The 27,419-nt window shown below is 36.2% G+C and overlaps 1 protein-coding gene across 6 annotated transcripts in view; it reads left to right on the top strand.

The window, feature by feature from the left end:
- Positions 1 to 10,415, top strand: part of nompA (no mechanoreceptor potential A) — a 71,726-nt gene extending 61,311 nt beyond the window's left edge. For all 6 annotated transcript variants that reach the window (XM_067777929.1, XM_067777926.1, XM_067777925.1 and 3 more), the window contains one exon: positions 10,088 to 10,415. In XM_067777929.1, coding sequence (XP_067634030.1) covers positions 10,088 to 10,142 — 55 coding nt within the window. In that variant the 3' untranslated portion in view covers positions 10,143 to 10,415. The remainder of the gene's footprint in view (positions 1 to 10,087) is intronic.
- The last annotated feature ends 17,004 nt before the right edge of the window (positions 10,416 to 27,419 follow it).

Genomic DNA, 27,419 nt, shown 5'->3' with positions numbered 1-27,419 from the left:
ATTTTTATCAAATTTAAAATGATGCAATTTGAAATTATCCTTTTTATTTTCGATTTTTTAGGAAAAAACTTTTACGAATTTTGTTACTGAAACTATGCGAACTGATATCAAAAACGTTTTCGAAAAAATTCTAATTCTAATTGGAGAAAAGTTATTTAGAGTTTTCTGAATTTTATTGAGTAGGTGCATTTTTGTAGCCCAATCAATTTTAGACAAAATATAAACTGTGGGCCTCTCAAAATTAAGTTTGATTTTTGACAATTTTTTTCCCGAAGGATGTTTTCGATTTTCCATCATACAAAGTATGGAAGAAAACCTAAAACACCCTTCGGAAAAAAATAGTCAAAAATCAATGCGAAATTGGAGAGATCTATAACTTGTACCTTGTAAGACTAAACGTGATTAGAGTACAAAAAATCATATTCAAAATAATTCAGAAAACTCTAAATTAAAAATTCAAAATTTTCATAAAATTTGCTAAACGTTTCAGATTTTTTCGAAAACGTTTTTAAGATTGGTTTGCATGTTTTAATTAAAAATTCATAGACATTTTATCTTAAAATATTGAAAGTAATTTTAATAATCTTAAACGAGCTCTAGGCCACACATTAAATAAAATACACACACTTGTTGTATATATTTAGTGATATATTTAGGTCGATATTTCGATTTCAATTTGAAATTATCTTCAGGACTGAAAAATGTTGTTATAATATTAATAAATAAATACATAAAACCAAATTGCACAAAAGTATATAATCATATACGTACATTCTTGACTTCACCTAGTCGACTAACTTAATATTTAAAGTCAATACCACAGGAATATGAACACAAAAAAGGTAAACAAACAAAAGGAAACACCGCTATGGTAAACAAAATTTGATACAAACAACAATACATGAAATGGTAAAATGCATATGGGGTATTCCATCCCATTTCGACCAATTTTGAACCCGACCCCTTTAGAATTGGCTGAAATTGCCTTCTTTTTCTAGCTTACGAAAGACGTTTTTCAGAAGTTTTTCAAATTTTTTCATCCAACTCAAAAAAAGTTATGAATTTAAAAAAAAAACACCGTTTTTTTTCAAAATATTTAAAACATATTTTGAGTTGGAAAACGGTGTTTTTTCAAAATTCTATAACTTTTTCAAAAATTGACCGTTTGGGATCATTTTTTTTTTTAAATGTACTTTTCGGAAAAAATACAAAAAAAAATTTAAAGTTTTTTTTTTCAATTAAATAAAATAAAAATAAAAAAATTCTCGGCCTACTCCGGGATTAGTGGGGATGCTTGCAGAATTGATTGAAGTTTTTTATGAGAAAAAAAAGGGCGAAATTCGAAAAATCTCGAAAAACTGAAAAATTACAAAAAAAACTTTAAAAATTTTTTTGAATTTTTTCCGAAAAGTACATTTAAAAACAAATTTAAAAAAAAAAGGAGATCCCAAACGGTCAATTTTTGAAAAAGTTATAGCATTTTGAAAACAAAAACGGTGTTTTTTTAAAAAGTCATACCTTTTTTGAGTTGGATGAAAAAATTTGAAAAACTTCTGAAAAACGTCTTTCGTAAGCTAGAAAAAGAAGAAAAACTTTCAGCCAATTCTAAAGGGGTCGGGTTAAAAACGAATTGATGTCACTCTCAGCATTTCTGGTTACTGTTCTGCGTTATCAGCTGTCTGTATGCGTGGGCAACTCCACCGTCAGTGTCGGACTTGAAATTCATGCGATTTTCGTTGTGAGAGCCGATAATATACAACATCTCTAAAATGTAGCGTTTATTGTAATGTGATTCCTGTTGTAAAATTTTTACATCATCAAAATCTGGAGAGTGTCCCAAAGTTTTACCATCCTGAGAAAGAGCTGTTTGGTTGTCATTATAGTGATCGGGATTTTTAATATTGGATTTGTGCGCGGAAATCCTGGTTTTTAGTCTGGATTTAGTGGTCCCAATATATACCTTACGGCAAGGTACCTGGGATCCGTCACCGTTACATTTAATTTTGTATATAACGTCGGATTTATCGTATTTCCCGATCTTACTTTTCGTGTTGCTATATATTTGTTGCAAAGTGCTGTGATATTTGAAGGCAATTTGAAATTTTTCCCTGTCGTATAGATTTGAATATTTGATTCTGTTAGATAGGCCATGTACGAAAATTGCCGATTTATATATCCTTTCGTGCGCAATTCTTCTGTTTTTACGCGGTTCGAAATGATCACGTATGTACCGATTAATTAGATGAGTGGGAAATTCATTATTTTCTAGGATATTTCTTATTATTTCTTTATTTTTCGCGTGGTACATCTCATCACTGATTGAGAGGACTCTTCTTATAAAATTTCTTGCCGTGTTAACTATTGTTGCTTTGTCATGTTTGGAATAAAAATTCAATAATCTCCCGGAGGCTGTGGGTTTTTTATACCAATCAAATGTAAGGATGTTATCTTTTCTTACAACGAGTGTGTCTAAAAATGGTAACTGTCCATCACTCTCAATTTTTAACAGTAAATTTTATGGACTTGTTGTAGGCATTTAGTTCGGCCAGCACTGCCTCTATCGCGTCAGTTCGCCCAAAAGCAAAAATATCGTCTACATATTTACTGAGAAGGCACGGTTTATGGGGTGATTTTTCTTCAAATTTGCATAGTAATTCTTCCATTACGATGTCTGCTATGACCCGCGATGTGGGCGACCCCATAGGCATTTCCGCACGTTGTTCGTAAACCCTGTTATTAAACTTAAAATATCTATTTTCTTTGATACAAAACCGTACCACTTCTAGAAAAGTTCTTTGGTTAAATTTGTGTGCATTTTGATAATATTCCATTTTGACGCAATGATTTCTAAAGCATGATCTACCGGGATGCCGGGGAATAATGAGACGACATCAAACGATACCAGGCTCTCGTCGTCAAATATATATGAGTTCTGAATTTTATTCTTGAAGTCAATCGCATCTTTAACATTATATTTTGAGGTTTTTGTTATATTCTCTAAAATATTTACAACAAATTTGCATAAATTGTACGAAGATGAATTAATAGACGAACACCTAAATTAATAGACGAAGACCTAAATATATCACTAAATATATACAACAAGTGTGTGTATTTTATTTAATGTGTGGCCTAGAGCTCGTTTAAGATTATTAAAATTATTTCAATTCAAAGGCCGAAAAAGCTCAACAAAAACAATATCAATATTGAAAGTTTAAAAATAAAAATTTTACTGACAAAAACTGCCACTACTATTTCTCTGTTCGATGCCTTATAGCATATTTCCCCAAAGTGAATTCAGTACCAGGTGTTGTTATCCCAACAGTTGATTGCTTCTTCTTAATTATTTTCCATATAACGCCTTGTTCAACAATAAGTCGAAATCAAGGAAAATTTTTTTTTGACTTGACATTCTGCTGCACGGCGAATTGGTTGAATTCGCTTTGCCACCACCTTGTATGGATTCGCCTTGCTATTTCCACAGCTTTCATTTTTGTTTCTCAATACAACTTTTGACATTTCTAAACTTTTAATATTCGTCCATATCAATTTGATAAGCAATAACGCAAATCTCACATTTTGCTTGTTAAAAAAGTTTATTTTATTTTTTTTTTTTAAATATCTACTTACTTTCAACAGGCAAAGCAAAAGCTCCAACAAATACAACACATATCAAAAATATTCTAAAAAAGATAAATGTTTTCATTTTAGTTAAAATTTTTCTTTAACACGTCAGTTATTATGAGTAAATTATTAAAATTATTTCTTAATTTCTGCCAAGTATATGCCCAAAAGACTTTTGCAGCAAAGCACGAACACCAAAACACTGATTACATTTTAAATAAAGTCAACGTGATTTTTAAAAACAAGCGATTTGTGTTGATTTATGAAGATGTATAAACATATGTATTTAGGAAGATAAAAAATTGTTTTTATCGCATTGTTATTTTGTGGGTGTATTGTACAAATGTTGCTTTCTATTTTTTGATAATTTTTCAACCGACTTGTTTTTTCGCAAACAAATTTGTATATCAATTATTACTCAATGTACGTTTTGCATTTTTTAATATTTAAGATAAGACGACCACAGTATGACTTTGACAATTCTACTCTTATTTTCGGGTTTTCAACTCAGCTCGTCAGTTAAACTATGCTTTAACTTACTATGCAGTTTTTCAGTCAGCTTTAACTAAATTTAAACTAAGCTTAAGCGGCCGATCTGTTTAGAACACATTCAAAAGTTAGACCTGGTTTACATACAACGAGATTATAATAATTTGTACTTAACTGCTAATCGGTAAATAAATAACTTTACTAGATGCCGATTTTGTTCCTCCATATAGAACCATCTAGAGGGAATCGTGAAAATTTGAACAGCTAGCAGGGGCGGCTCCACGTGTGGATAGGGATTTTTGCAGTCCTCTTGTAATTTTGGAAAGAAAATTACATAGGTTATTTTATTTCACGTTTGCAAAATGTATGTAAGAATTCGAATCAATTTAATTTGTGTTTCAAAAACCATTCATCTCTTACTTAATCGCTTTTAAATTTTCGAGGTTTTTGCAAAAATTCTTTCAGGATTTCGTCTACATTCAAATCAATCCGATTATGTATATTCAAAGAAGCTCGACCATTGAGCCGCTCTCGTTCCATGGTATTTCTCAAATAATTTTGGAATCTTCTCAAGGTTGAAAATGAACATTCCGAAGTTGCTGTAGTAACTGGTAATACTGCCATACTCGCAATAACATATTTATATTTTTGAATGCCTTAAAATTTATTACCTTCAAAAAATCGAATATAACAGGATCCTCAATACTTTGATTTTAAGATCGCAAATTCGTTGCCTTACTTTTTGACTTCAGAGATGAAATCACTTTCGGAACAATGCAGTTACTCTTCATAAAAGTTATAGATTTCTATGTATTTCCCTTCGTAGAATTCTTGATTGCGAAATAACGGACCAAAACTTTGGAAAATTATTATTTTTTTTATGCTTTTCGAACTGAATTTGAAGGTGAAATGTATATGTCGAGAAATGGCACATAAAATTTGGTTCCATAGTAATTCTCAGTCGGACAACCCGGCGACACTGCGTACCTTGCAATCCTACACAGTTACATCTAAGCTAGTGGATGAATGCACTGAAATCCTTAATGCCCTGGAAGCCAAAAACAAGGTTTTGTTGGGATGGGTTCCCGGACATCAGAGACATGAATGTAATGAACATGCAGATTACCTAGCAATGCAGGGTGCTATATCAGCATTCTATCTGAATACCCAAATTTGTCGTTTGCGTGAGCTGGATGATGAAACGCCGGTTCACATTCTCTGCGAATGCGTCGCTCTAGCTAGGCAGAGACTATCGCATCTAGGTGGTGGGACTCTTAATCCCTATGTGATATGGAGTAAAAAGCCTGAAGAGGTACTTAGATACATCAAGAGCCTCCAGATACAAAATTGGGATGAAAGGTCTTGCACAATAGATCTGCACAAAGGTCGCAGTCCTTCGCAGTAATTCTCAATTCGTTTAGGTCCAATATTGGGCGAGTTTTCTTTGATGATTGCATAAACGTAGTTTTTTGATTTTAATATCATACTTGCAACATGTTTCAACAACCTTCTCAAAGATGAACCGAAAGTCTCAGTTAGCGTTTTGCCGTTTTTCCTTGAATTCATTCAACCAACATCTGCAAATTTCGTAGCTTCTCCCAGGTCTTGATTTTTCAACTGAATTTCTCATTGCCAATACCAACAAATACTTTATTTGAAAAACAAGCGAAAAAGTCCACCCTGACGTTATTTAAAAAATAATGGCGCATAGTCAAAGTCAAAGTAAAATAGGTTTTAAATTTAGGTACAGCTTTTTTGACAGATAGCTCATTGAAAACTATGTCCAAAAAAGGAAGGAAGGCTAAGTTCGGGTATAACCTAACGTTACATACTCAGCTGAGAGCTTTGGAGACAAAATAAGGGAAAATCACCATTTAGCAAAATGAACCTAAGGTAACCCTGGAATGTGTTTGTATGACATGGGTTTCAAATGGAAGGTATTAAAGAGTATTTTAAAAGGGAGTGCGCCATAGTTCTGTATGTGGACGCCATTTTTCATCTCTTTTTTCATATTTGGTACAGAATTATGGCATTTTTTTAATTTTTCGTAATTTTCGATATCGAAAAAGTGGGCGTGGCCATATTCGGATGTCGGCTATTTTTTATACCAAGATAAAGTGAGTTCAGATAAGTACGTGACCTAAGTTTAGTAAATATATATCGATTTTTGCTCAAGTTATCGTGTTGACGGCGGAGTGGAAGGACAGACGGTTGACTGTGTATAAAAACTGGGCGTGGCTTCGACCTATTTCGCCATTTTAACAGAAAACAATTATCGTCATAGAATCTATGCACCTACCAAATTTCACAAGGATTCGTAAAGTTTTGTTCGACTTATGGCCTTAAAAGTATTCTAGACGAATTAAATGAAAAAGGGCGGAGCCACGCCCATTTTGAAATTTTCTTTTATTTTTGTATTTTGTTGCACCATATCATTACTGGAGTTGAATGTTGACATAATTTACTTATATACTGTAAAGATATTAAATTTTTTGTTAAAATTTGACTTAAAAAACAATTTTTTAAGTGGGCGTTTTCGTCATCCGATTTTGCTAATTTTTAAGAATTCATGAGCTTAACACCGCCAACGTAATCATCATCAGGCAATTTTGTAATGTTATCAAGGGTTTCACCGGGATTCGAACCATGAATCACATGGTGAAAGGCTACTGCAGTTTCACCATGTGATTCACGGTTCGAATCCCGGTGAAACCTTTGATAACATTACAAAATTGCCTGATGATGATTACGTTGGCGGTTTTCGAAATGGGTCCATTGCAATATGCCAGTAAATGTTTCTTTCTTTTCAGATTCTCTTAGAAAACATAATAATTGAAATTCAATTATTATAAGCCGGTGTTAAGCTCATGAATTCTTAAATATAAGGAAATGAATTTCTTTTTTCGCCCAGATCGTTTTGATATATAGAAGTCTATATTTATCCCGATTAGTTTATGCCGTTACGGATTACCGATATGCGAACAAAGTTAATATACTCTGTGAGCTCTGCTCAGCTGAGTATAAAAATGCAACTAAATTGGAAGCCTACTTTATTTTGGCTATGGCTATGGCCAACAAGTTTTGAGGAACTGTAGATAAAAGATTTCCTCGAAATTTTAAAAAGTTCCCAAAATCCTGGTTACGACACCGGCATCTAGTAACTTAGCTTCTAAGGATGAGAGATATGTATGATATACGCGTTTACATTAACAATTGTGGATTTATTGTAGATTAGTGCATGTGTAAAAGTGGTATAACTACATTAACTAACATTTATGTAAAAGAGTAATATTTTCTCTAACGAAAGTGATGCTGAGACAAACGAATTAATTTATTTATACACAGATATATCAATGCATCCTCTTTTTACCTTTTTTTCTCAGAAATGGCGTCGAATATGTAAACCAATGCCAGCTGTTGCCATCATCTGGATAACAAAAAATAATTTTAAAAAAATTTTAAATTAAACGGTTTTATTGAAACAATACTTACATGAAGTAATTATTATTATTATTATTTATTTATTATTACGGCGTTTTAAGCCTAAAACTTAGATTATTACAAATTACAAATATATTTTAATAATAATAGGATTTCTAGCGTTTGGGGTGTCGGAATGCATGAGATTCCGATCAGCACGGGAACTGGTGGTCCCAACGGGCGAGTCTTGGAGTCATCTCATTGGGAGGTTGGAAGAACGTGTTCTCAATTCTGCCCTACTCCAAGACGTATGATTACACAGTTTCATTATTTATGCTGTCGGAATGCATTTGATTCCGGTCAACCCAAAAGCTAGCAGATCAGCAGAACGAGCCACTCTTATCGGACGGTTGGAAAGGTCGCGTTTCCAATCCTCCCTGTACCAGCTTTTATGTACACACAACCAACTATAATAAATCATTGTTGTAGGAATATACGTGATTCACATGAACACTCCAACTGTTTGTCTGGGACGATATTTTCCGGAATTCTTTCCCAATTTGATTGCGAGCGATATATGTTTTTGACCTGATGCATAAGGTTCCTCTGTGTCTATTTGGATTGCCATGTACGCTCAAGGATCAGTAACATGAAATACAGATACAAAATATTTTATCTTATTGGAAGGGTTTTGCAATATTCTAATAAACTTTTTTTGAAGGTGTTTAAGTTTTCACAATTTTTAACATGATTAGGTAGTTCATTAAAACATTTCAGGCCTTTGTAAAATATATTTTGCTTGTCCATTTCTGTTTATAATAATAACACTAAAAGCTAGAAAATAATTAGGTAGGTCCTAGGTACTAGTCATCACACTCCTCATCAATCTAGGGTGTTAATCAGAAAATTAAATAAAAGCGTTGGGCCCGTGAAATTTATAAAAATGTGATTGGGATTCAGTTGGTCTTATATATGACTATCAATAGAAATTTGACGCTTCCAGCGTTTTATTTAATTGTCTGATCAACGCCCTCGGTTGATGAGGAGTACGATGACTAGTACCTAGGACCTACCTAATTATTTTCTAGCTTTTAGTATTATTATTACTTCATCTAAGTATTGTTTTCAATAAAACCATTTAACTTAATTTTTTTTTAGTTATTTTTTTTTAGTCTTTATTTAATTGCCTATTATTTCTCATTCTATTCTATTTAGTGACTCATTATTACAAGGACTCTTTCCTGACAATTTGTTACAATCTAAGTCCTCAATACATAATCCTTCCAAAGACTTTATCCGACTCTGCGCCGCGTATGCTTGTCCCTCCTCCAACTCCAAAATATTTTGATGTGAATTCTACCGGACTGTATGTAATGTTTGTTCCAAATATGGGCCAAATCGGACCACAAATACGATTTTTTTTAATATCTCGATCCTTGCGCCACGAATCGGCAATTTTTTTCACAGGTCGCTTTCTATTCATGTATGTATTATGTATTCCATATATGAACCAAATCGGACCACAAATATTATTTTTTGAAATATTTCGATCCATTCGCCACCTATCGGGGTTTTTTTCTTATTATTGCATCGTCATCGGGTTCTGAACTATATTCCAAGTTTAAAGCTTGTAGCTTATCGGGAAGTTACTTAAATTTCAATTACAAAATTTGTGCCGCCCAACCAGCCTATCAAGTCAACCTAAATAAAATCGTTTAAAAACCAGAGCTGCCGTAGAAAAAAGCCTAGCCCAAGAGCGATGGGCCAATGTTTATTTCCTTTGAGTTTTTTTATAAGAGCTATTTCGCTGCGCTGGTTAACTACAAACAAAGTTTTGCTTAACATTTCTGCCACAGTTTTTCCAAACTTTGTATTATATATTGTAACGAATTTACTGCAATTCCTCTTATTTCCAACCTTCTGCTAACGTTCGAATCACTAAACTGTTGAATAAATAACTCCACTATAATGCAAAATGGCCTTTATTAAAGTACTTCTCAATAACAATACTATTGTCTGCCAGATAGCGTCTTAAATCAAACTAATTGTCGCGCCTCTACTGTTGCTGCCTTTTATACTCTGTGATTTCTCGCTCACTTCCAGAATTTAATTAGTTACTGCTAAAAAATTATAACTACAGATGCACGTGTATAGCTTCTCATATGCGCGTGTATTTGTGAGCGACACTTCCACAATTATAATTGCCTACTTTTGGGAGCATCTCAGATAATATATCTGCATGTGTTTGTGCGTCTCTTCCCCGCTGCGTGTACGTACATAATGATTGATTTATTGATGTGCATACAAGTCACTGCTTAGCATCGGCTTAGAGATGATCGTGCCCCTTAGTGTTGCTAGTATTCGTCACAATATGTAGTTTAAGTTAGAATACTAGTTTAAGCTTAGTTTAACCAACTACTGAAAAACCGTACCTTAGATGAAGTTAAAATAGCTCAATAAAGAGAATAATAATTTATCGATAGACCTGTTGTTTATAGAAAATTTATATAGTTGAAATTAATAAAACTATTTAAAAATATTTTATTCATTTCAGATCATTGCGTAGTCTAACCACTGATAGTGAAGCTGATGAACTTCATGCTGTCTAAGGAAAAAATTTTGAAAAATCTGAATTAAGAAGACTTTTACGCACAACTGTGCTGTAAATACATACGTCCACATTTACAACTACTTAAGAATGCATAAGTTTATACTTTTACTATAAAAATGACAAAGCAAAAATAAAACATATAAAATATTGAATAAAATAACGCCTGCAATTTGAACGCCTTAAAACATTTCCATTTTAATTTTTATTAAATTGTTTTAAATAACTGTATTTACTTGATGAAATAAAGCATTTTTAAATATATAAGGAGTGAAACAACAATTTAAATTTTTTAATACTAGCTGCAAAATATCGACAAAAATCTAGACAGATATGAATAATAACGCCTTGTGTTTTAACTCGGTTTAAAGGAAACCTTTCCTTATAGTGAAAATAAAAAAAACTTGATCGAGCCCTTTTCGAAATAATGGATGGTTTTGATTTTTTATAACGGTATTATTACTACCTTTATCTTCAAAAAATAATCTAAATAAAGGGTGCCCACGTAATGGCTCCGTATGGCTCCCAACAAGATCACTTTAACTCCGGCTCGAACCCAACAACAATCAAATCGATGTTGGTAGGTTAGGTTTGTTCAAACTGGCCGGTAAATAAAAACCTCACATAGACTGAATATGTTCACAGTGTTACCAGAATTTGTTTGACGACTAAACTGAAAAATCCTTATAAGGGTTCCATGACTTATGTTATACAATAACTCATTCCTCTTGGGAAATAATAAAGTTTTCCAGGACCCAGCTTAATTGCTGCCTCGATACCTTACCGCTCTGCCTCCCCTAGTAGCCGGAACATTGAGCTCACGAGCGCAGGACACCAACACAGAACGTGCTCAACTCTTTCTTCCTCCAACTCGCATTTCCTATATCTGCTGTTACTGACAAGGCCGAACCCCTAAGTGTGTGCCGCCAGAAGGTTGTGTCCAGTTAGTATGCTCGTCGTGAGCCTAAATTCTTCTTTCTTTGGAGATATGAGCGACTTTGTGAGTATAACGTCTTAGGATTTGCACATTGTATTAGAAATTTTACAGCCTCGTGCTTCTATCCACGCCTTTACTGCTTGGTCGATCAGCTACTGTCTCCTTTTCTCCTAAACGGATAAGAGCGTCTACCGTCGATTGTTTGAGTGCTGCACCCTCCTTGGCTCACAAATCTGCCTTATCGTTCCCTTCTATCACTCTGTGACCAGAAAATTTCTTGAGGAAATACTGTGAGAGATTATTGCCTCATCCGCACCCTTGCGTCAAGCCTTTTCTATTGTGACCACAAGATCTATTTCGAAGCTTAGGCACGGAACCATGTAGTCTGCGCTATACTGCTTTGGCCACACGGCCTGCACTCAAAGTTTCTATTGCTAGCGCTATATCTTTGGCCTTAGGTGTGCAAGTGGTGTGTGCAAAATGACATGTAATGCTGCAGTCGGGATAGTACGCTAATCACTGATAATCCAAACCTAAAGTGTGGTTGTCCACCGAACAGGGTCTCATAGTGAAGTATGGGGTTGATATTTGCCATTAATACTCACTGAGATAGTTCGGACGATAGGCCCCACGTGCATTTCAGCAGCCTCTGGCATGCAAACAGTGCCACGAAGGCTCTTTTGGCTCTCTCTTCCACATGAAGCTTCCACGGCAACTTACTACCTAGTGTAATTCCCAGATATATTGTGTTGTACTTTTGTTTTAGAGTTACCCTTCAAACTTAGGCTTAGTCCAATCAGGGACCTTGAATTTCCTAGTAAATAGTACTTGATCGTTTTTTCCGCGTTGGCGGTAAACCCGACTCCTGATGGTCAGCCATGTACATCCCAAAGCCCCTGTCACAACAAAGAGCTAATTTTTGGTAAACATCTGCCGCTTATGATGACTGAAATGTCATCAAAATCCATCTATTAATCTCTCTAGGGTTTTGAGCAGAAAAGATGACAAAGATGACGGAAAACCGTTTCAAAATAATTCTAATATGTAAAACTCGTATTTTAATGAAACTATAGCGAATATAATTTAACTTAAACTTAATTTGCTGAATATTGCGAAAAAAGCCTGACTAGAACCAAGATAATTGGCATATGAAATTCAAGGTTCTAAGCATAACGAAAAAAAGAAAGATAAGTATTATTTTTCAATATTTTTATTTGTATAGTAGGTTAGGTTTAAGTGGCTGCCGTCCGCATCGGAGTGGCACACCTAGGCCTTCATTGGCCCATTTTGAAACCACACGGATTTGTTCCTTTGTTCCTAATCAAACCACTTTGTTGAATTTGTGAAGCTAACTAAGCGTTGTGTATTGACCTCAGCTATATCAGTCAGATCTACGATAAACATCTTGCCCATAAAACGTTGCCTTCTTCTACCGAGCGCTGCACATCCACATAGTAGATGCCTAACAATTTCAGGCTCTTCTTCATTGCCGCAGCTTCTACAATGATCATTAAATGTGAGTTTTTCCGTGTGATATCTATCATGATGCTTCCACCTGGCTTCCGCTTCCATCAGTAGAACCTCCTTTATCTTGAGCTTGCAGGTGGAGAGCGGCATGCCCAACCTCTTCCAGGATGGCGAAAGTGGGAGGGAGGTACCCTTTCTTGCAAGCTCCATCTCATTACCTTGTATTCCCTTATGTCCCGGGACCCATATCAGATGCAGAGTCAACTGTTCAGCCATCACGTTAAGTGATCTGCGACAGCCTACTACAGTTTCAGAATTAGTTGTGACAGAGTCAAGGGCTTCCAGTGCTGCTTGACTGTCTGAGAAAATATAAATGTGCTTCTGAGAGACTGCCTTCTGCCTAAGGCAGTCCACAGCGTCTTGTATGGCCGCAAGCTCGGCCTGAAATACGCTACAGTAATCCGGAAGGCGAAACGATCTTTGTAGGTCCAATTGTTCCAAATATACACCCCCTCCGACCCTGTTATCCAGTTTAGATCCATCTGTGTAGATCTGAATGCTCTTAGTGGGCCAATCTGGGTCATTCACCCACTGTTCCCTCTCAGGGATTAATATCTCGTATGCCTTGTTAAAGTTGGTATGTGGTTTGCAGAAATCTGCCCATTCTGGTATGCAGATTCTGTCGAGAATTCCAGTATGGTTGCAGTGAGGCCATGTGGTCAGTTTCCTCAGCCTAATAGCTGCACATGCTGCATATTTTATGCGTATTATATCTATGGGAAGTAGGTTCAGTATTACATTCATAGCCTCCGTTGGCGTTGTGCGGATGGCTCCGCTTATGCATAGTAGTGCAGATGTTTGCACCTTTTGAAGAGCAAGAACCGTCGAGGATTTGTTCAGGGCGGGCCATCATACCGCCACCCCATATAGCAATATTGGCCTAACTACGCCGTGTATATCCAATGCACTATCATAGAGGACATACCCCACTTCCGACCAATTGCCCCTTTACATGTGTAAAGGACAACCGTGGCCTTACGGACACGTTCCGTTGTGTTTTGTGTCCAGTTCAATTTCTTGTATAGTAAAACTAAACCAATTTGAATCAATTCATTTATCAATAGGCTGTATAATAAGGAGAGTATTGTTACATTTACCCAGCAATCACTGTAGTTGGATATGGATTAGAGAAAGATTAGAAAACTAGCTCAGTTCTCTAATCTTTAACGTTACAGAAAGAGTCGAGAAATACTGGAGAGACATAGCGTTCTCAAACAAAATGGTACATAGATCTCCCATTGAATTCTAATGTAATTCTCTAATGAGATTCTAATGTAAATTATAAATGCAGTTTAATATAACTGAAACCCTGCTTTATTTTTACTTAAATATTTTAATATTTTTTCAGCTTCTTCGAGATTTTACATACATACATTTAATAAAAATAAATTTATCACATGTACATGTTTATGCAATAATATTATCGGAGTTCTTCAATTCGGTGTTTTCCGCGTTGCTTTGAAACTGAGTTGCCGGACACGGTACTGGTACTTCTTGAACTTTTGCACGTTTGCTTGCAAATAGCAAGTGAACAACTTGCTAACTTTCACTTTTAAATTTCTTTCTATTAATTTTATTTTCACTTAATACTTTACGCGCACAGCATGTTGGTTGAAATAAAAGATGGGATGTGAACAGCTGTTCCTGATCAGAAACATCTATCGATAACGATAACTTGTTTGCGTTTTGGCTCTTTCTCTAATGAGTCTCTAATTGAATTCTAATGTAGTTCTATATTATAGTTTTCAAACATATAAACGTTAGATAATTACACTAGTTATATAATGCACTAACAATGGTCGTCCTATGTGAGCCTATTAACATATATCATTTTAGCCTAAATAAAAGTCCGATATAAGTATTGAAAGGCTTTTAAACAGCTCATATTATACTCTACTGGAACTCTCCGGCGTTATTTTTAACTCTAATAAACTCTGATTATCTGACACCTATATGGCCTATTTATTAGGCATTGTCAGCGCTTATTGGGGTCATATATAGTTCGACACACCTGGACAGAGCGTGACAGCTTTGCGGTCACATTAAAAATGTCGAGAAGCTTCCATGAGCCGAAAAACGTCGATGCTTATACCAAAATAGAATAGCAAGGGTAACAATAATGTACAAATGTAATTAATTTTGTATTAAAATGAAAAATTGTCGTAACAAAGTTTCAAAATGTGTTCCAAACTCGCTGTGGCGAACATTAATAGTTGATAAATGATAATTTTTGCATGCTAGGTTGGGAGCTTTTAGGCCGTTAAATAAAAGGCAAAAATTAAATTTTCTTTTACCCTCCTACACGTTTCGACGCTTTTCTGACTCCTACATTGCCCACTTATTTTGGACTCGTTTCGGATTCTTAAATTATGAGCGCCGTGAGCATGTTTGAGGGGTGGCTTTGTTTGCGTAAATAGTATGTATACCTATAAACATTCTCTTACACTTCTGGAGTTCAATATGGGTCCGAAAGATATCAACTTCAAAAATGCTATCACCTTAGAGCCTTTTGTGACTCCAATTTGATAAAATTATGAACAAACGAAAAATAACAATTGTTTTTGTTTTTATCGGCCTATTGATAAATCATTCAAGGTTCGAATCGAGCTCAAGGCCAGAAAAATAGGAATAGAAGTAGCAAATTTGCCAGTCAAACAAACCACCGCTGTATAGCTAAATGGTTAGCGCAGCATGCCTAAAGCGTACTGATGATGAAGGCTTAGCACCCTTCGAAATGGATCTATCTGCGCAGCTATGGCAGGTTGTCTGAAAAATTTTCTACTTACTATTCCAAAAACAAAATACAATTTTTCAAATTTAGAAAAATTAAAAAATAACAATAATTATCATTAGAAAAAAATTATTGTTCTGGCCTTGAGCTCGATTCGAACCTTGAATGACAAACGAAAAATATTAAAATCAATAAACTGCTGCTGACAGCTCCGGAATAAAAACTCAGAAATTTTTCTGCGACAATTTATTCTAAATAAATAATTAATTCAACTAATACTTATTTTATTTCTATCTTATCCTAATGGAAGTTTTATCACAACAATTTTCTCCCCTAAGTTTTCCGCTTCGGATATATGTCAAAAATTCTTCCTAAAAGCCCTGGAGTAGTGTCATTAAAAGGCTCAAAATTAGCGTATATGACGCCAATATGATATCGGAAGGAGGCCTGTATAAGACTGATGTTAGAGGCAAAATATGAGCATAAAGCATTCGCTTCAGGCTCCTAAATCAGTTCATAACGAGTGCAAACGATCCAAAGTTTGGACTCCTTTCATACTAATTGATGATTCCGAGTGTTTGCTGGATTGTTTGTTTAAAATCAACACGAAATTTTTTTAATTTCTAATGACGTATAAATTTAATTGCTGAATTGTAATTCCAAGCAGCCTCGATTCAAATGATTTTTAAATACCCAAAAAAAAGATACAAAAAAGGAATACTTACTTTACTTACGTAAATGGCGCTTAACCGTCTAAACGGTTATGGCCATCCAACAAGGCGCGCCAATTGGTCACACCAAGGAAGTTTAAATCGTTTTCCACCTGGTATTTCCAACGGAGTGGGGGCCGCCCTCTACCTCTGCTTCCATAGGCGGGTTCCGATAGAAACACTTTCTTGGCCGGAGCATCATCTTTCATTCGCATAACATGGCCTAGCCGGCGCAGCCGCTGCGTTTAAATTCGCTGGACTATGTTGATGTCTGCGTATAGCTCATACAGCTCATCATTAAATCTTCATCGGTACTTGCCATCGCCAACGCGTAGAGGTTCATAAATCTTTCGAAGAACTTTTCTCTCGAACACTGCCAAAGCCGCTTCATCTGCTGTTGTCATGGTCCATGCTTCTGCCCCATATAGCAGGACGGGTACGATAAGTGACTTGTAGAGTATGATTTTCGTTCGTCGAGAGAGGACTTTACTTTACCTAGTCCAAAGTAACATTTATTGGCAAGATTGATTCTTCGCTGGATTTCAGTGCTGATGTTGTTGCTAGTGTTGATGCTGCTTCCCAAATAAACGAAGTCTTTTACTATTTCGAATTATTTTCAAAAAAGGAATATTCCGGGTATTTACCCATAAAAATTGTAAATAACCGGTAGAATCCCAACTCTGCCCTACATTTATGTTAATATGTAGAACGTGTATTTTCAAAGTTTTATTATTCATATGAATCAAGTAAATATTTAAAATTGTTTATTTAGTTATTTTTTTTTTGTCAATACGCCTCGTCGCTCTTAGCACATTTTAGCAGCTTTATACATATGTACGAGCGTGTGCCAAAGCACTTACCGGTAGTAGCCCAGAGTCTTGCATGACCTTAAGAAACATATGTAGTATATTTATGTACCTATACGTATTGAGTCTACTTTCTTCCCACAACAGATATTTTCTTTTGTTTTATTATTTTTGCGCAAATCGGCATTTTTTGTCGGAAATCGATTCTATATTCTTTTATATATTTGTACATAGCTGCACGTTTACAATTGTAAGCCGTATGTGCCTTTTTCCATAAGTTAGCCAACCTGACATTGCACTGAAATTACACAATTTAAATTTGAAAAAAAAAAAAAAAAAAACACGGTAATAGGTAGCTGTAATTTATAAGTAAACAGTAAACAATATTGCTATATATTAGAGTGTCTTATAAAGAAAAAATCGAATTAAATATGTACATTAGACTGGGTCGATTTATTAGCCGATATCGCGCCATCGATTTTTCGATAGAATTTGGGCTCAGGAAAAAAATTTCCACTACGCATACCAAAAAAAAATAATTTTCGAGCCTGCGAAAAAAAAATGGCGAAAGAGTAAATTTGTCGACCAAAACACTCCCCAAACCCCAAAAAATGTTTTTTTTTTAACTGTTATCGCCAACATTTTTACAACAGTTTTTTGAAGAAAAAAAATAATTTTTGGGTTTCGAGCAGTGTTTTGATCGAAAAATTTACCCTTTCGCCGTTTTTTTTTCACAGACTCGAAAATTATTTTTTTGGGTATGCATAGTGGAACTTTTTTTCCTGAGCCCAAATCCTATTGAAAAATCGATGGCGCGATATCGGTTAATAAATCGACCCAGTCTAATATACATATATCACATCTGAAGATTTCAATGACGACACCATGTCGCAGATATTTGTACAACACATACTTTTAATGGTGGCCGCCGTGGTGTGGTGGTAGCGTGCTCCGCCTACCATGCCGAAGATACTGGGTTCACGCCCCGGGCAAAGAAACATCAAAATTTTAGAAAGAATGTTTTTTAATTAGAAGAAAATTTTTCGAAGCGGGGTTGCCCCTCGGCAGTGTTTGGCAAGAACTCCGAGTGTATTTCAGCAATGAAAAGCTCTCAGTGAAAACTCATCTGTCATGCAGATGCCGTTCGGAGTCGACATAAAACAAATAGGTCCCTTCCCGCCAATTTGTAGGAAAAAATGAACACGATACAAATTGGAAGAGAAGCTCGGCCTAAAATCTCTGCTGCGGAGGTTATCGCGCCCTACATTTTTTTTATTTTATACTCTTAATAGCACGAGAAAGGGTATCGGTTTTATTTTGTTTTCCCGGGTCCAGATGGGAGAAGGGCCATAAAAGTCTTAATCATGTGCCGGACTTTTAGAATCGCGTTATTACCAAAGGCACGAAAGGTCAACCATTTGTAACCGAAAGACCAGAAGCCTATTAGCCGAACATTTTGCTTGTTAAAAACTCTTGAAAGAGTTATCGATGTGCATATGAAGCCGAACATGGACGAAAGTATGTTTACTTCAGCACAACACGTGGCATCTTTTGATATTCAAACAAAACTTGTGAAAAACAAAAAAAAATTGTGTTAACCCAATAACCCGAAAAACAGCCCCCCGGTATCACAAGTTTCTATGTATCAGAAGAGTTTTGCAATAACGTCCTATATTTAAACCAGATATTGCAGTTACCGGTTAACCGGAGAAGGCCTTTTGCCTTATCACGGATAAAAACCGATTTCCAAAAACACAAAAGGGCTTTATCACTGAGACATGTTTATATTTGTTTTTTTTTCTGCATTTCACAGGGATTACTTTTTATTTCAAATGTTTTCCCACTATCACTGTGATCATTTAGTGTGATTTATTTCCAATGTTTTTTTTTTTTTGTTTTAACTGTCATTTTATGAACAAAAAAAGCTTTGGAAATGATAAATCTCTCGTCTGCTCAGTTAGAACTAACATAATGTAAACTTAACTTTGTGGGTGTTGACATCATTATCACGGTTGCCACACCATGTTTCCATTTCGGTCCAAAATTCATCGAAAAAAGGACCAAATCTCAGAAAAAAGGACCAAATTTTTGTTTTATTTGATTGTGATACAAGCAATTCACAAAAGTGTTGTAGCCGTTGTTAAATATAAAATTTCAGGATGTTTCCATGGTTTCCTATACAAAATTTTAATAAACTTAACGAATAGGAGACTTAGTTCAAACTGCACAAACAAAAACACTACTTTTAGGTATTACATTTTCAAATTTCTAGGATAAATCTATGCCCTCATTAACTATACGTTTTGAACTTAGTTTTGCTGACAAAGCTCTTAGTTCCAGCATTATGTTGTTAATTGGAAAGAAATAAAATGTACAGTACAGTTAGATTTTAGTAAGAAAAGGCTCAAAAATTTGCGTTTTGGTGTAGCCGAACTATGAGCAAACTCAGTAAATCATAAATGATGACTTATTTTGTTTTGTTGATTTTCCGACAGGGTGGATATATAATGTATATTGGAACCATTTTCCGTCATCCCTTGTCAAATTTGGTTTTGAGACAAACCGGTTTCAGATCAGAACGAAAATCGACACTGATGATGGCACAACGCCGAAACCGGTTTGTCTCGAAACCAAATTTGACAAGGGATGACGGAAAATGGTTCCAATATACATCATAAATGATGCTTACTTTTTCCCCTGAACGTTGAAATTTCATACCAAAGCCTAGATTTAGTAAGTGTGATTTTTGAAAACTCACATTTACTGAATCTAGCCCCAGGCTTCAGATTAAAAATCAAACGGCTTAAAAGTCTCAGCTGTGCAATAACGGAACCTGATTACATTTAAGTAGGTACTAGAAATTAGTTAACAGCGTTGTTATTGAAGTTTATGTGGTTCTGTGCCTACGAGAATAAAACACAAAACACTTCAATTTTTTTACATTGGCTTCAAAATTTGAATATAGAAGTAAATTTGTTCAATCGCCAATCGTTATTCATTTATAAAGTTACCGCTTTCAAGAAGTATTCCTGCCTTACTTACAGTTAAAATATTTCTTATGCCAAGCTACTTAGTTTTCAAGTATTCGACGTGCCTTAACACCACAATACTCCTGCAATTTTTGCATATGATTTCTTTGTAAAAAATTTTGAAAGTGTTAAAATAAAAAATAAATGTAAGCGCGATAACCTCCGATGAGATCTAAGGCCGAGCTTCTCTTCCAATTTGCGTCGTGCTCCTCTTGATTTTCCCTACAAATTGGCCGGACGGGACCTACTTGTTTTATGTCGACTCCGAACGGCATCTGCAAGGCAGATGAGTTTTCACTGAGAGGTTTTCATGGCAGAAATACACCCGGAGCGCTTGCCAAACACTGCCGAGGGGCGACCCCGCTTAGACAAATTTTCTTCTAATTGAAAAACTTGATTTCTAAAAGTTTGATGTTGCTTTGCCCGGGGTGCGAACCCAGGGCATAAGGTGTGGTAGGCGGAGCACGCTACCATCATACCACGGTGGACGTGAAAGTGTTACCAAACATAAAACCAATTAGTTTCATTATTTTATTTAGTTTTCAATTCAAATTCTCGACGGCCATTTTAATGGCTACATCAGTGGATAGCCCTGCCAAATTTCTGAGAGCCACACGTGCATTTGAGAAAAATTTTCTTAGCTCAACTAGTGAAAAAAATCTATCACGAAAAGTGTTTGATAACCGAGCGAAATATCTGGATACTAAAACAAGAATTTTTTCTGATAAGTCCGTGTATTGTGTTTGGCCTTAGATCCAACACGTTTCTTATTAATGCCTCGCCTAAAATATCTTCTATGAAATGTCATTGGTCTGCTAAAGTGGCAACCGTGATCATTATTATTCCTCAAAATTTTAACCAGAAAATCATATTGCGTCCTGATCATATATTTTTGAGGCATGCAGAAACTGTTTGGCCCTTTTTTCTTTGTCATGCTGGGATCATTCCGCGACTATTTTAAGTTAATTTCGGGATTACTTTAGAGTTTTTTTCGATTGTTTTAAGAAATATTAATTTAATTTGTTATCGCGGTGTTATTAAAATCGACAACAAGTCGATATTTCTGCAACTTTTCTTTACGTAGCGCAAAAAATTCACAGGTATGTTATTCGCTTACAGCAAATCTGTAAGCTAACATGTATTAACAGAACGTAGCTTATATTTTTTCGGTAATCGGTTGTTGTTGTTGCTTGTGAGAAACCAAAACCACCAGTACCGATATGTAACAGTTATTTAGAGAGTGGCCATAAAATAACGGTTTTAATTGAAAATATCGGTTGTGGGAATTGTTTTTTTTTTTATTATTTAGTAAAAATGTTTGTAATTAGATTCCTCCAAGTTTAAACAGACTCGACTATATAGCCGTGCTCTTGGAAACTGTTCTTCTTAAAATCTTATGCTGAATCCAAATGTGCTGGAATTTATTGGCCCACCCTTATGTATATATTACAAAATTGTTATCTACTTTTCTTAACTGCAACATATCCAGATTTGTATGAAGGTATGTAAAATAGGGTGGGTCGATTTGTATGGACGAAAGTTAACCGATATCGCAATGGCGGATCTAGGATTGTAGGGGTTACTTCATTATTTTATGTCGTATATTTGATTGTAACATGATGTATGGAGGGTGCATTTATTTTGATTTTTACCGATGGCCAAAAAGGCAAAACGTTCTCCAGAAAAAAAACGATTATGCAAGAAGTAAGGATGTCTAAGTTCGAGTGAAACCGAACATTACATACCCAGCTGTACACTTGAAATGCTGTTGTTGTTTGTTTTGTGTGCTTAATAGTGTTACAAGGCTGCGCAATAATACATATACATATAGTTTTGTTCTGAACTAATTTTTCTTCGAGTTATGGCTCCCGAAACTTAGAAAATTGCTTAGTCATAAAAGAGACGGTGCCAGGCCCATTTTTTAAAATTTGAAGTTTTTCCTATTTATTGTTATAAATCCACTTGGGAAATGAAATACCATTGATATAAAGCTCTTTTTGCAAAGATATAGCTTATTTTATACGTCCACGACCCTTTTAAGAATCTTTTGTATAAAAGTGGGCGTGGTCCTTAACCGATTTCGTTAATTTTTCTTCAAAGCATTCCTTATAGTAAGGGCAACCTCTCTGCCAAAGTTTGTTACGAGAGGTTCAACGATTTTTGATTTATGATTAATAATATTTGTAAAATTGATTTTATCACAAGTGGGCGGTGACACGCCCATTTTAAAATTTTTTTCAAATTTTTCAAAAGCCTCAATATCAGTCCACACGTCAAATTTCAACATTCTAGGTGTATTGTTTACTAAATAATCAGGTTTTTTGTGTTTTCCAAATCTTATATATATGAAAAGTGGGCGTGGTCATCATCCGATTTCGCTCATTTTCAATACCAATCTATTCTGGGTCCAGATAAGCTCGTGTACTAAATTTGGTGAATATATCTCAATATTTACTAAAGTTATCGTGTTAACGTACAGACGGACGGACATGGCTCAATAAAATTTTTTTTTTCGAAACTGATGATTTTGATATATGGAAGTCTATATCTATCTCGATTCCTTTATACCTGTACAACTAACCGTTATCCAATCAAAGTTATAATACCCTGTGTACAAGTACAGCTGGGTATAAAAAGAAAGTCGAAGACAAAAATTGCAAAGCGTCTGCCCAACAAGATGGGTTAATGTTATGAAACGGTATCCACTTACATTGAACTTCAGCCAGCAATATTCGAAGCCTTTGTAGAGATAGCAGAAGGGAAAAACGACAAAACTTCAGCACAAGCTTCTCAGTTTCAAGCTACTATTTCTAGCGTTCAATTCCAAACGTTGCTGTTGTTGTTGTATCGATAAGAACACTCCCGTAAGGCCTTGGGGAGTGTTATCGATGTTGATGGTCCTTTGCCGAATGCAGATCCGGTACGTACCGGTAACAAGCACAATAAAGGTGCCAGCCCGACCATCTTGGAAAACGATTTGTTATAACTACTGCTCCATCAGGAGTTCGAGGTCGCCAGAGCCTCGGCTGTTAATGAAACAGGATTCGCCAGGGGTAGGTGAGGTTGACAATTGGGTTGGGTAAGCTATATAATGCGCTGGCAACCCCTTGAGAGAGTTGCGCTACACAAGAAAGCACGCATCAGTAAACATCAATTAAATAGATGCAACGTTGATACTGAGAGCGTCGGAGATTATTATAGAATCGCATTCTATATTCCATTCCTTGATGCATTCATAACTCATATCAAGAGCAGTTACATGAAACACCAACTAATTTCCGAAAATTTCGGTGTTTTGTTCCCCAAAAATGAATACAACGCTGAAAAATGCAATAAACTGCATAAAGTTTATGAAAGTGTTTTGAATTGTTCCAAAGCCGAGTTTGCAATGGAAGTCAAAATGTGGAGAAGGCGAGTCGATGGTCAGAATTTTAAAAACGTGATTGATGCACTTGAGGTGGTACAATTTTGATGATTACCTACAAAATTTGTATGCTATATTTCTTATTCGTCTTATTTTTTCAGATGGGCCATATTGATACACCGCTTTCGATAAACGAAGTACTAGAAGAGTTTTTCAAAAACCCTAGACGATTGTTGGGAAATAGTTATGGGAAAAATTTGTTTCTTTATGCTGTATGTGTATAGAGCTTGAATATACAGTCATATTTTGCTGACCGATTTTGGATACGAACAAATTTTCATGTCATAAAAAAGGAACCCGAACCCCGCCCCCCCCCCCCTCCCCCCCCCCCCGTAAATCCGCCACTGCTCATGAAAAAGAGTTGCTCCACTGCGCATACCCAAAAAAATTATTTTCGAGCCTGCGAAATTCCTTTTTTTTTTTACTTTTTTCCAACTTTGACTTTTAAGGTTTTTTTAATGACCTACTAAAAAAATGTTCATATGTATACCCTGTCCTACCCAAAAATCTCCGCTAAAAACGTTGTCGATAACAGATTTTGAAAAAAAAAAAATTTAAATTTTTTTAGTAGGTCATGAAAAAAACCTTAAAAATCAAAGTCGAAAAAAGTCAAAAAAATTTTATTTCGCAGGCTCGAAAATTATGTTTTTGGGTATGCGTAGTGGAACTTTTTTTTCCTGAGCCCAAATCCTATCGAATAATCGATGGCGCGATATCGAGTAACTTTCGTCCATAAAAATCGACCCACCGTAATGTACATACTTATGTATGTGCATAGCATGCAATATGTAGGTGAAGTAAAATTTCTGCAAAAAGTGTTCAAATTATAGGGAATTATTATAAACTTAATTCGTTAGAAATGTGAACCTGCTTCAGCTCTTGTTGTGGCTTTGGCGACCAGCCAATATATGTTGATGAACGCAATCATAGATAATATTAAAGGGTAGATCATTTGATATTTATTATATATTTCAAAAAATTTGGCTTAGTCAGTTATAGTAGATGTAGTCAGTGTGGCCTGTAGGAGGAATAGATTGTGTTCGTGTCCGGTGCTCGCCAAATTAAGAATCTAGCTATTTTGTCATTCCGTCTGTCATTCTGCCCTTCCCTGTGTCTCATGTGTCTGCCCCTGTCCCATTCCGCGTCCCCAGTCCCGTCGATCTCTCGGTAATGCACATCGTCTTTTTTCGTTGCCACTTCGTCTCTTTCTCGGTACCGATCCTTTTGACTCTCCTGCTTTCTCGTCCCCTCCCTCCTCATTCGATGTTTTCGAAAAGGACCGTTTTTGGAATAGGGCGGACTCTGATCGACTTTTTAAAATCATAAATACATTTTTTTTTACCTACCTTTTTTTTACTTACCTGGTCCACTTCGCCGAAAAAACGTTGCTCTATAAAAAAAAGGAACTTTCATGTCAACTTTCAATCAAATCGGATAATTAGTTTCGGAGTAGTCTCGTATTACTCCGAAAACATGCAATATTAAAGATTTTGATGGTACGCCCGCTTATTTGAAAACAATTTGACCATCAACATCTTCGAAGCGCAAGTAAAAAATTGTTGCAGTTTTATTGCAATTGGATGAATAAGTTGATTGATTTTTTTGTACGCACAAACAAATATCCGGCGCTAAAATTTGTTGGCTTACATTTGTCCTCCCTTCCCCCATGACTCTCTATATAATTGTATATACAACTTTTCCTACTTGTTCTTCCATTTCTCCTACTTTTTGTTGTTCTTCCCTTTTTCCCTTCATATCCATGCCCTTCTCCTTCTATTTCTTCGTCTCACTTCCATACGCATTCCTATTCTCACTCCCACTCTCACTCCCATTCCCGATTTTTCCCACTCACTCTTCCACTCTATCTACCTACATTACTTTATGTGTGGAAATCTACACACCAAATATTGCACGGTCTCATCAAATAATTACGGAGGTAAAGCGAGTGTATGTATCCTACTTTTTACGTCATAAGGGGGGAATTTATACCAAATATTGGATACTCCCTTCAAATAATTACGGAGATCTAAGACTTGGTTTCACTACACCTCAAAATGTTGTTGTTATTTTTGTAGAAGTGCTTCGCCCCATCCAAAAGGTACGACCGATCACAAATTGTCATCAATATCCTCTAACGGGAGTCCAAGGAAACTTGCTGTTTCTACAGAGGTGGACCATAATGAGAGGGGTGTTAGAGGCGTTGGTTCCACAATAGAGTTAAAAAGATGGTTGGTGTCATGTGGGGACACGTTACAAGCAGGACATATATTTTGTATGTCGGGGTTGATTCTGGATAGGTAAGAGTTTAACTTGTTACAGTACCCAGCTCGACGTTGAGCTAGAGTAACGCGCGTTTGCCTAGGGAGAGTGCGTTCCTCCTCTGTGAGTTCTGGTTATTTTTCTTTAAGCACAGGATTCAGCGGGAAATTCCAGGCATAGCGGTCGGACGCTCGTTTGTGGAGTTCACTGAGGACTTGCTTATGTTTTTTTCTTCATACGGCTGTGTCCTCAGGTGCCGTATTTCCTCATAATGCTTACGAAGATGACTCCTTAAGCCCCTGGGCAGTGTTTACTGATCAATCAGATGTCTGTTGGGATGCCCAGGTTTCTGGGTATTCAACAGGAACTGCTTGGTTAGGATTTCATTTCTCTCCCTAATGGGGAGTATTCTCGCCGCATTATGTTGATGGTGTTCTGGGTACATAAGACAACCCGTGGCGGTTCTGAGGGCAGCAATTTTGTAGGCCTGTAGCTTCTTCCAGTGAGTAGTATTTAAGCTTAGCGCTTCCCGGGACGACTCGTGATTTTTCCCGATCAAGGGCTGTTAATTTGTTGCATCCCTCCCACAAATTGTCATCTTCCCAGCAGCTGCTTGCAGCGGGACTGCGCAATACTCTCCTGCTCCGGGAAGATATCGAATCCAATCCGGGTCCTTCTCCAGCTCTGCTGCTCTGCAAGCCACAACAAGTACCAGCTGCTGCTCGCACCCTACGGCGCCACCAGCTCATACGGCCGCTCCCACTCATAACTAAAATCTCCGTAGGAGAGTCGGTAGCAATGCCGATCATGAGCCGCGCCCCATCTTCTCCCCTCTTTTCTGGCAGCAGTCGTGTAAGTCAGGGATGCAGACTCCTATTTCCTACCACCTTTTGCACCGTTTGCCAGTACATATTATATATCTTTGCGTCATCCGCCCAATCCTGCCTTGGACGGTGCCACTTTCCTAGATGTTCTGGTCTCCGCGACGGCGACCCCCGACAGGCTTCATTGCGCCATGTTCCCAAGCGGCAAACCCAACTACAACGTCAATACTTACCCAGGGACGTCCAGTCCCAGGGCCACAACAGCAGTTGCGTCCTGGCCTGCCACAACTCAGGCGTAGTAACCCGTCACCTAGAGTGACGACTATAGATATCCAGTTAAGGAAGATAGGAATTGGTTTTATTTAATATATTTTATTACAAAAACTATAACGTATGATTTCCAGCATGAAAAATTGAATAATTCTCAAACCAGAAAATTTTTGAAAAACAGAAAAATCAAAACTGAAAATTAAATAATTTGTTACATTTACAATAACAAAATTTTAAAGTAATAAATATTAAAGTAGAATAAATATAACTTAGTATGAAGAATAAACGAATCAAATATAAGAACCCTACAACGACGTCTCCCCCGCTGCACAACTCAAGATCGACACTCCTTCTACCTCTCTATACCAGATATTGGGTACCAGCTAATTTAAATATTTCCTTGTACGAAGCGTGACACGGTTCACTTTTCTTAAATATTTATGTAGCCAGAAAAACAAATCTATTTTTATTTATAAAATTATACCTTAATGGCGTTATTCAGATTCAATTGGGTAACACTGTGAATACAGTCTATATTTCTAAATTTATGTGATGTACTTACATCCGTTCGGTTCAACCTAAGCCAACCTCACAGATTACAGGCACGACTTAGCCGACAACCATCTCAAGTGCTCATATCCTTAAACTCTAGCTCAGTAAGCAAGTTAAGAGACGATTGGTCAACCCCAGCTCATGAAGAGCTCTGAATAAAGCTCTTAACTATTCAGACTGGGCACAGACTTTCCTAATAAACAATCCGC

This window comes from Eurosta solidaginis, chromosome 3 (genome assembly GCF_040869045.1).
Source record: "Eurosta solidaginis isolate ZX-2024a chromosome 3, ASM4086904v1, whole genome shotgun sequence".
Taxonomy (NCBI): Eukaryota; Metazoa; Arthropoda; class Insecta; order Diptera; family Tephritidae; genus Eurosta; species Eurosta solidaginis.
The sequence above is the reverse complement of the archived record's forward strand: the minus strand, read 5'-3'. Positions and strand labels throughout refer to the sequence as shown.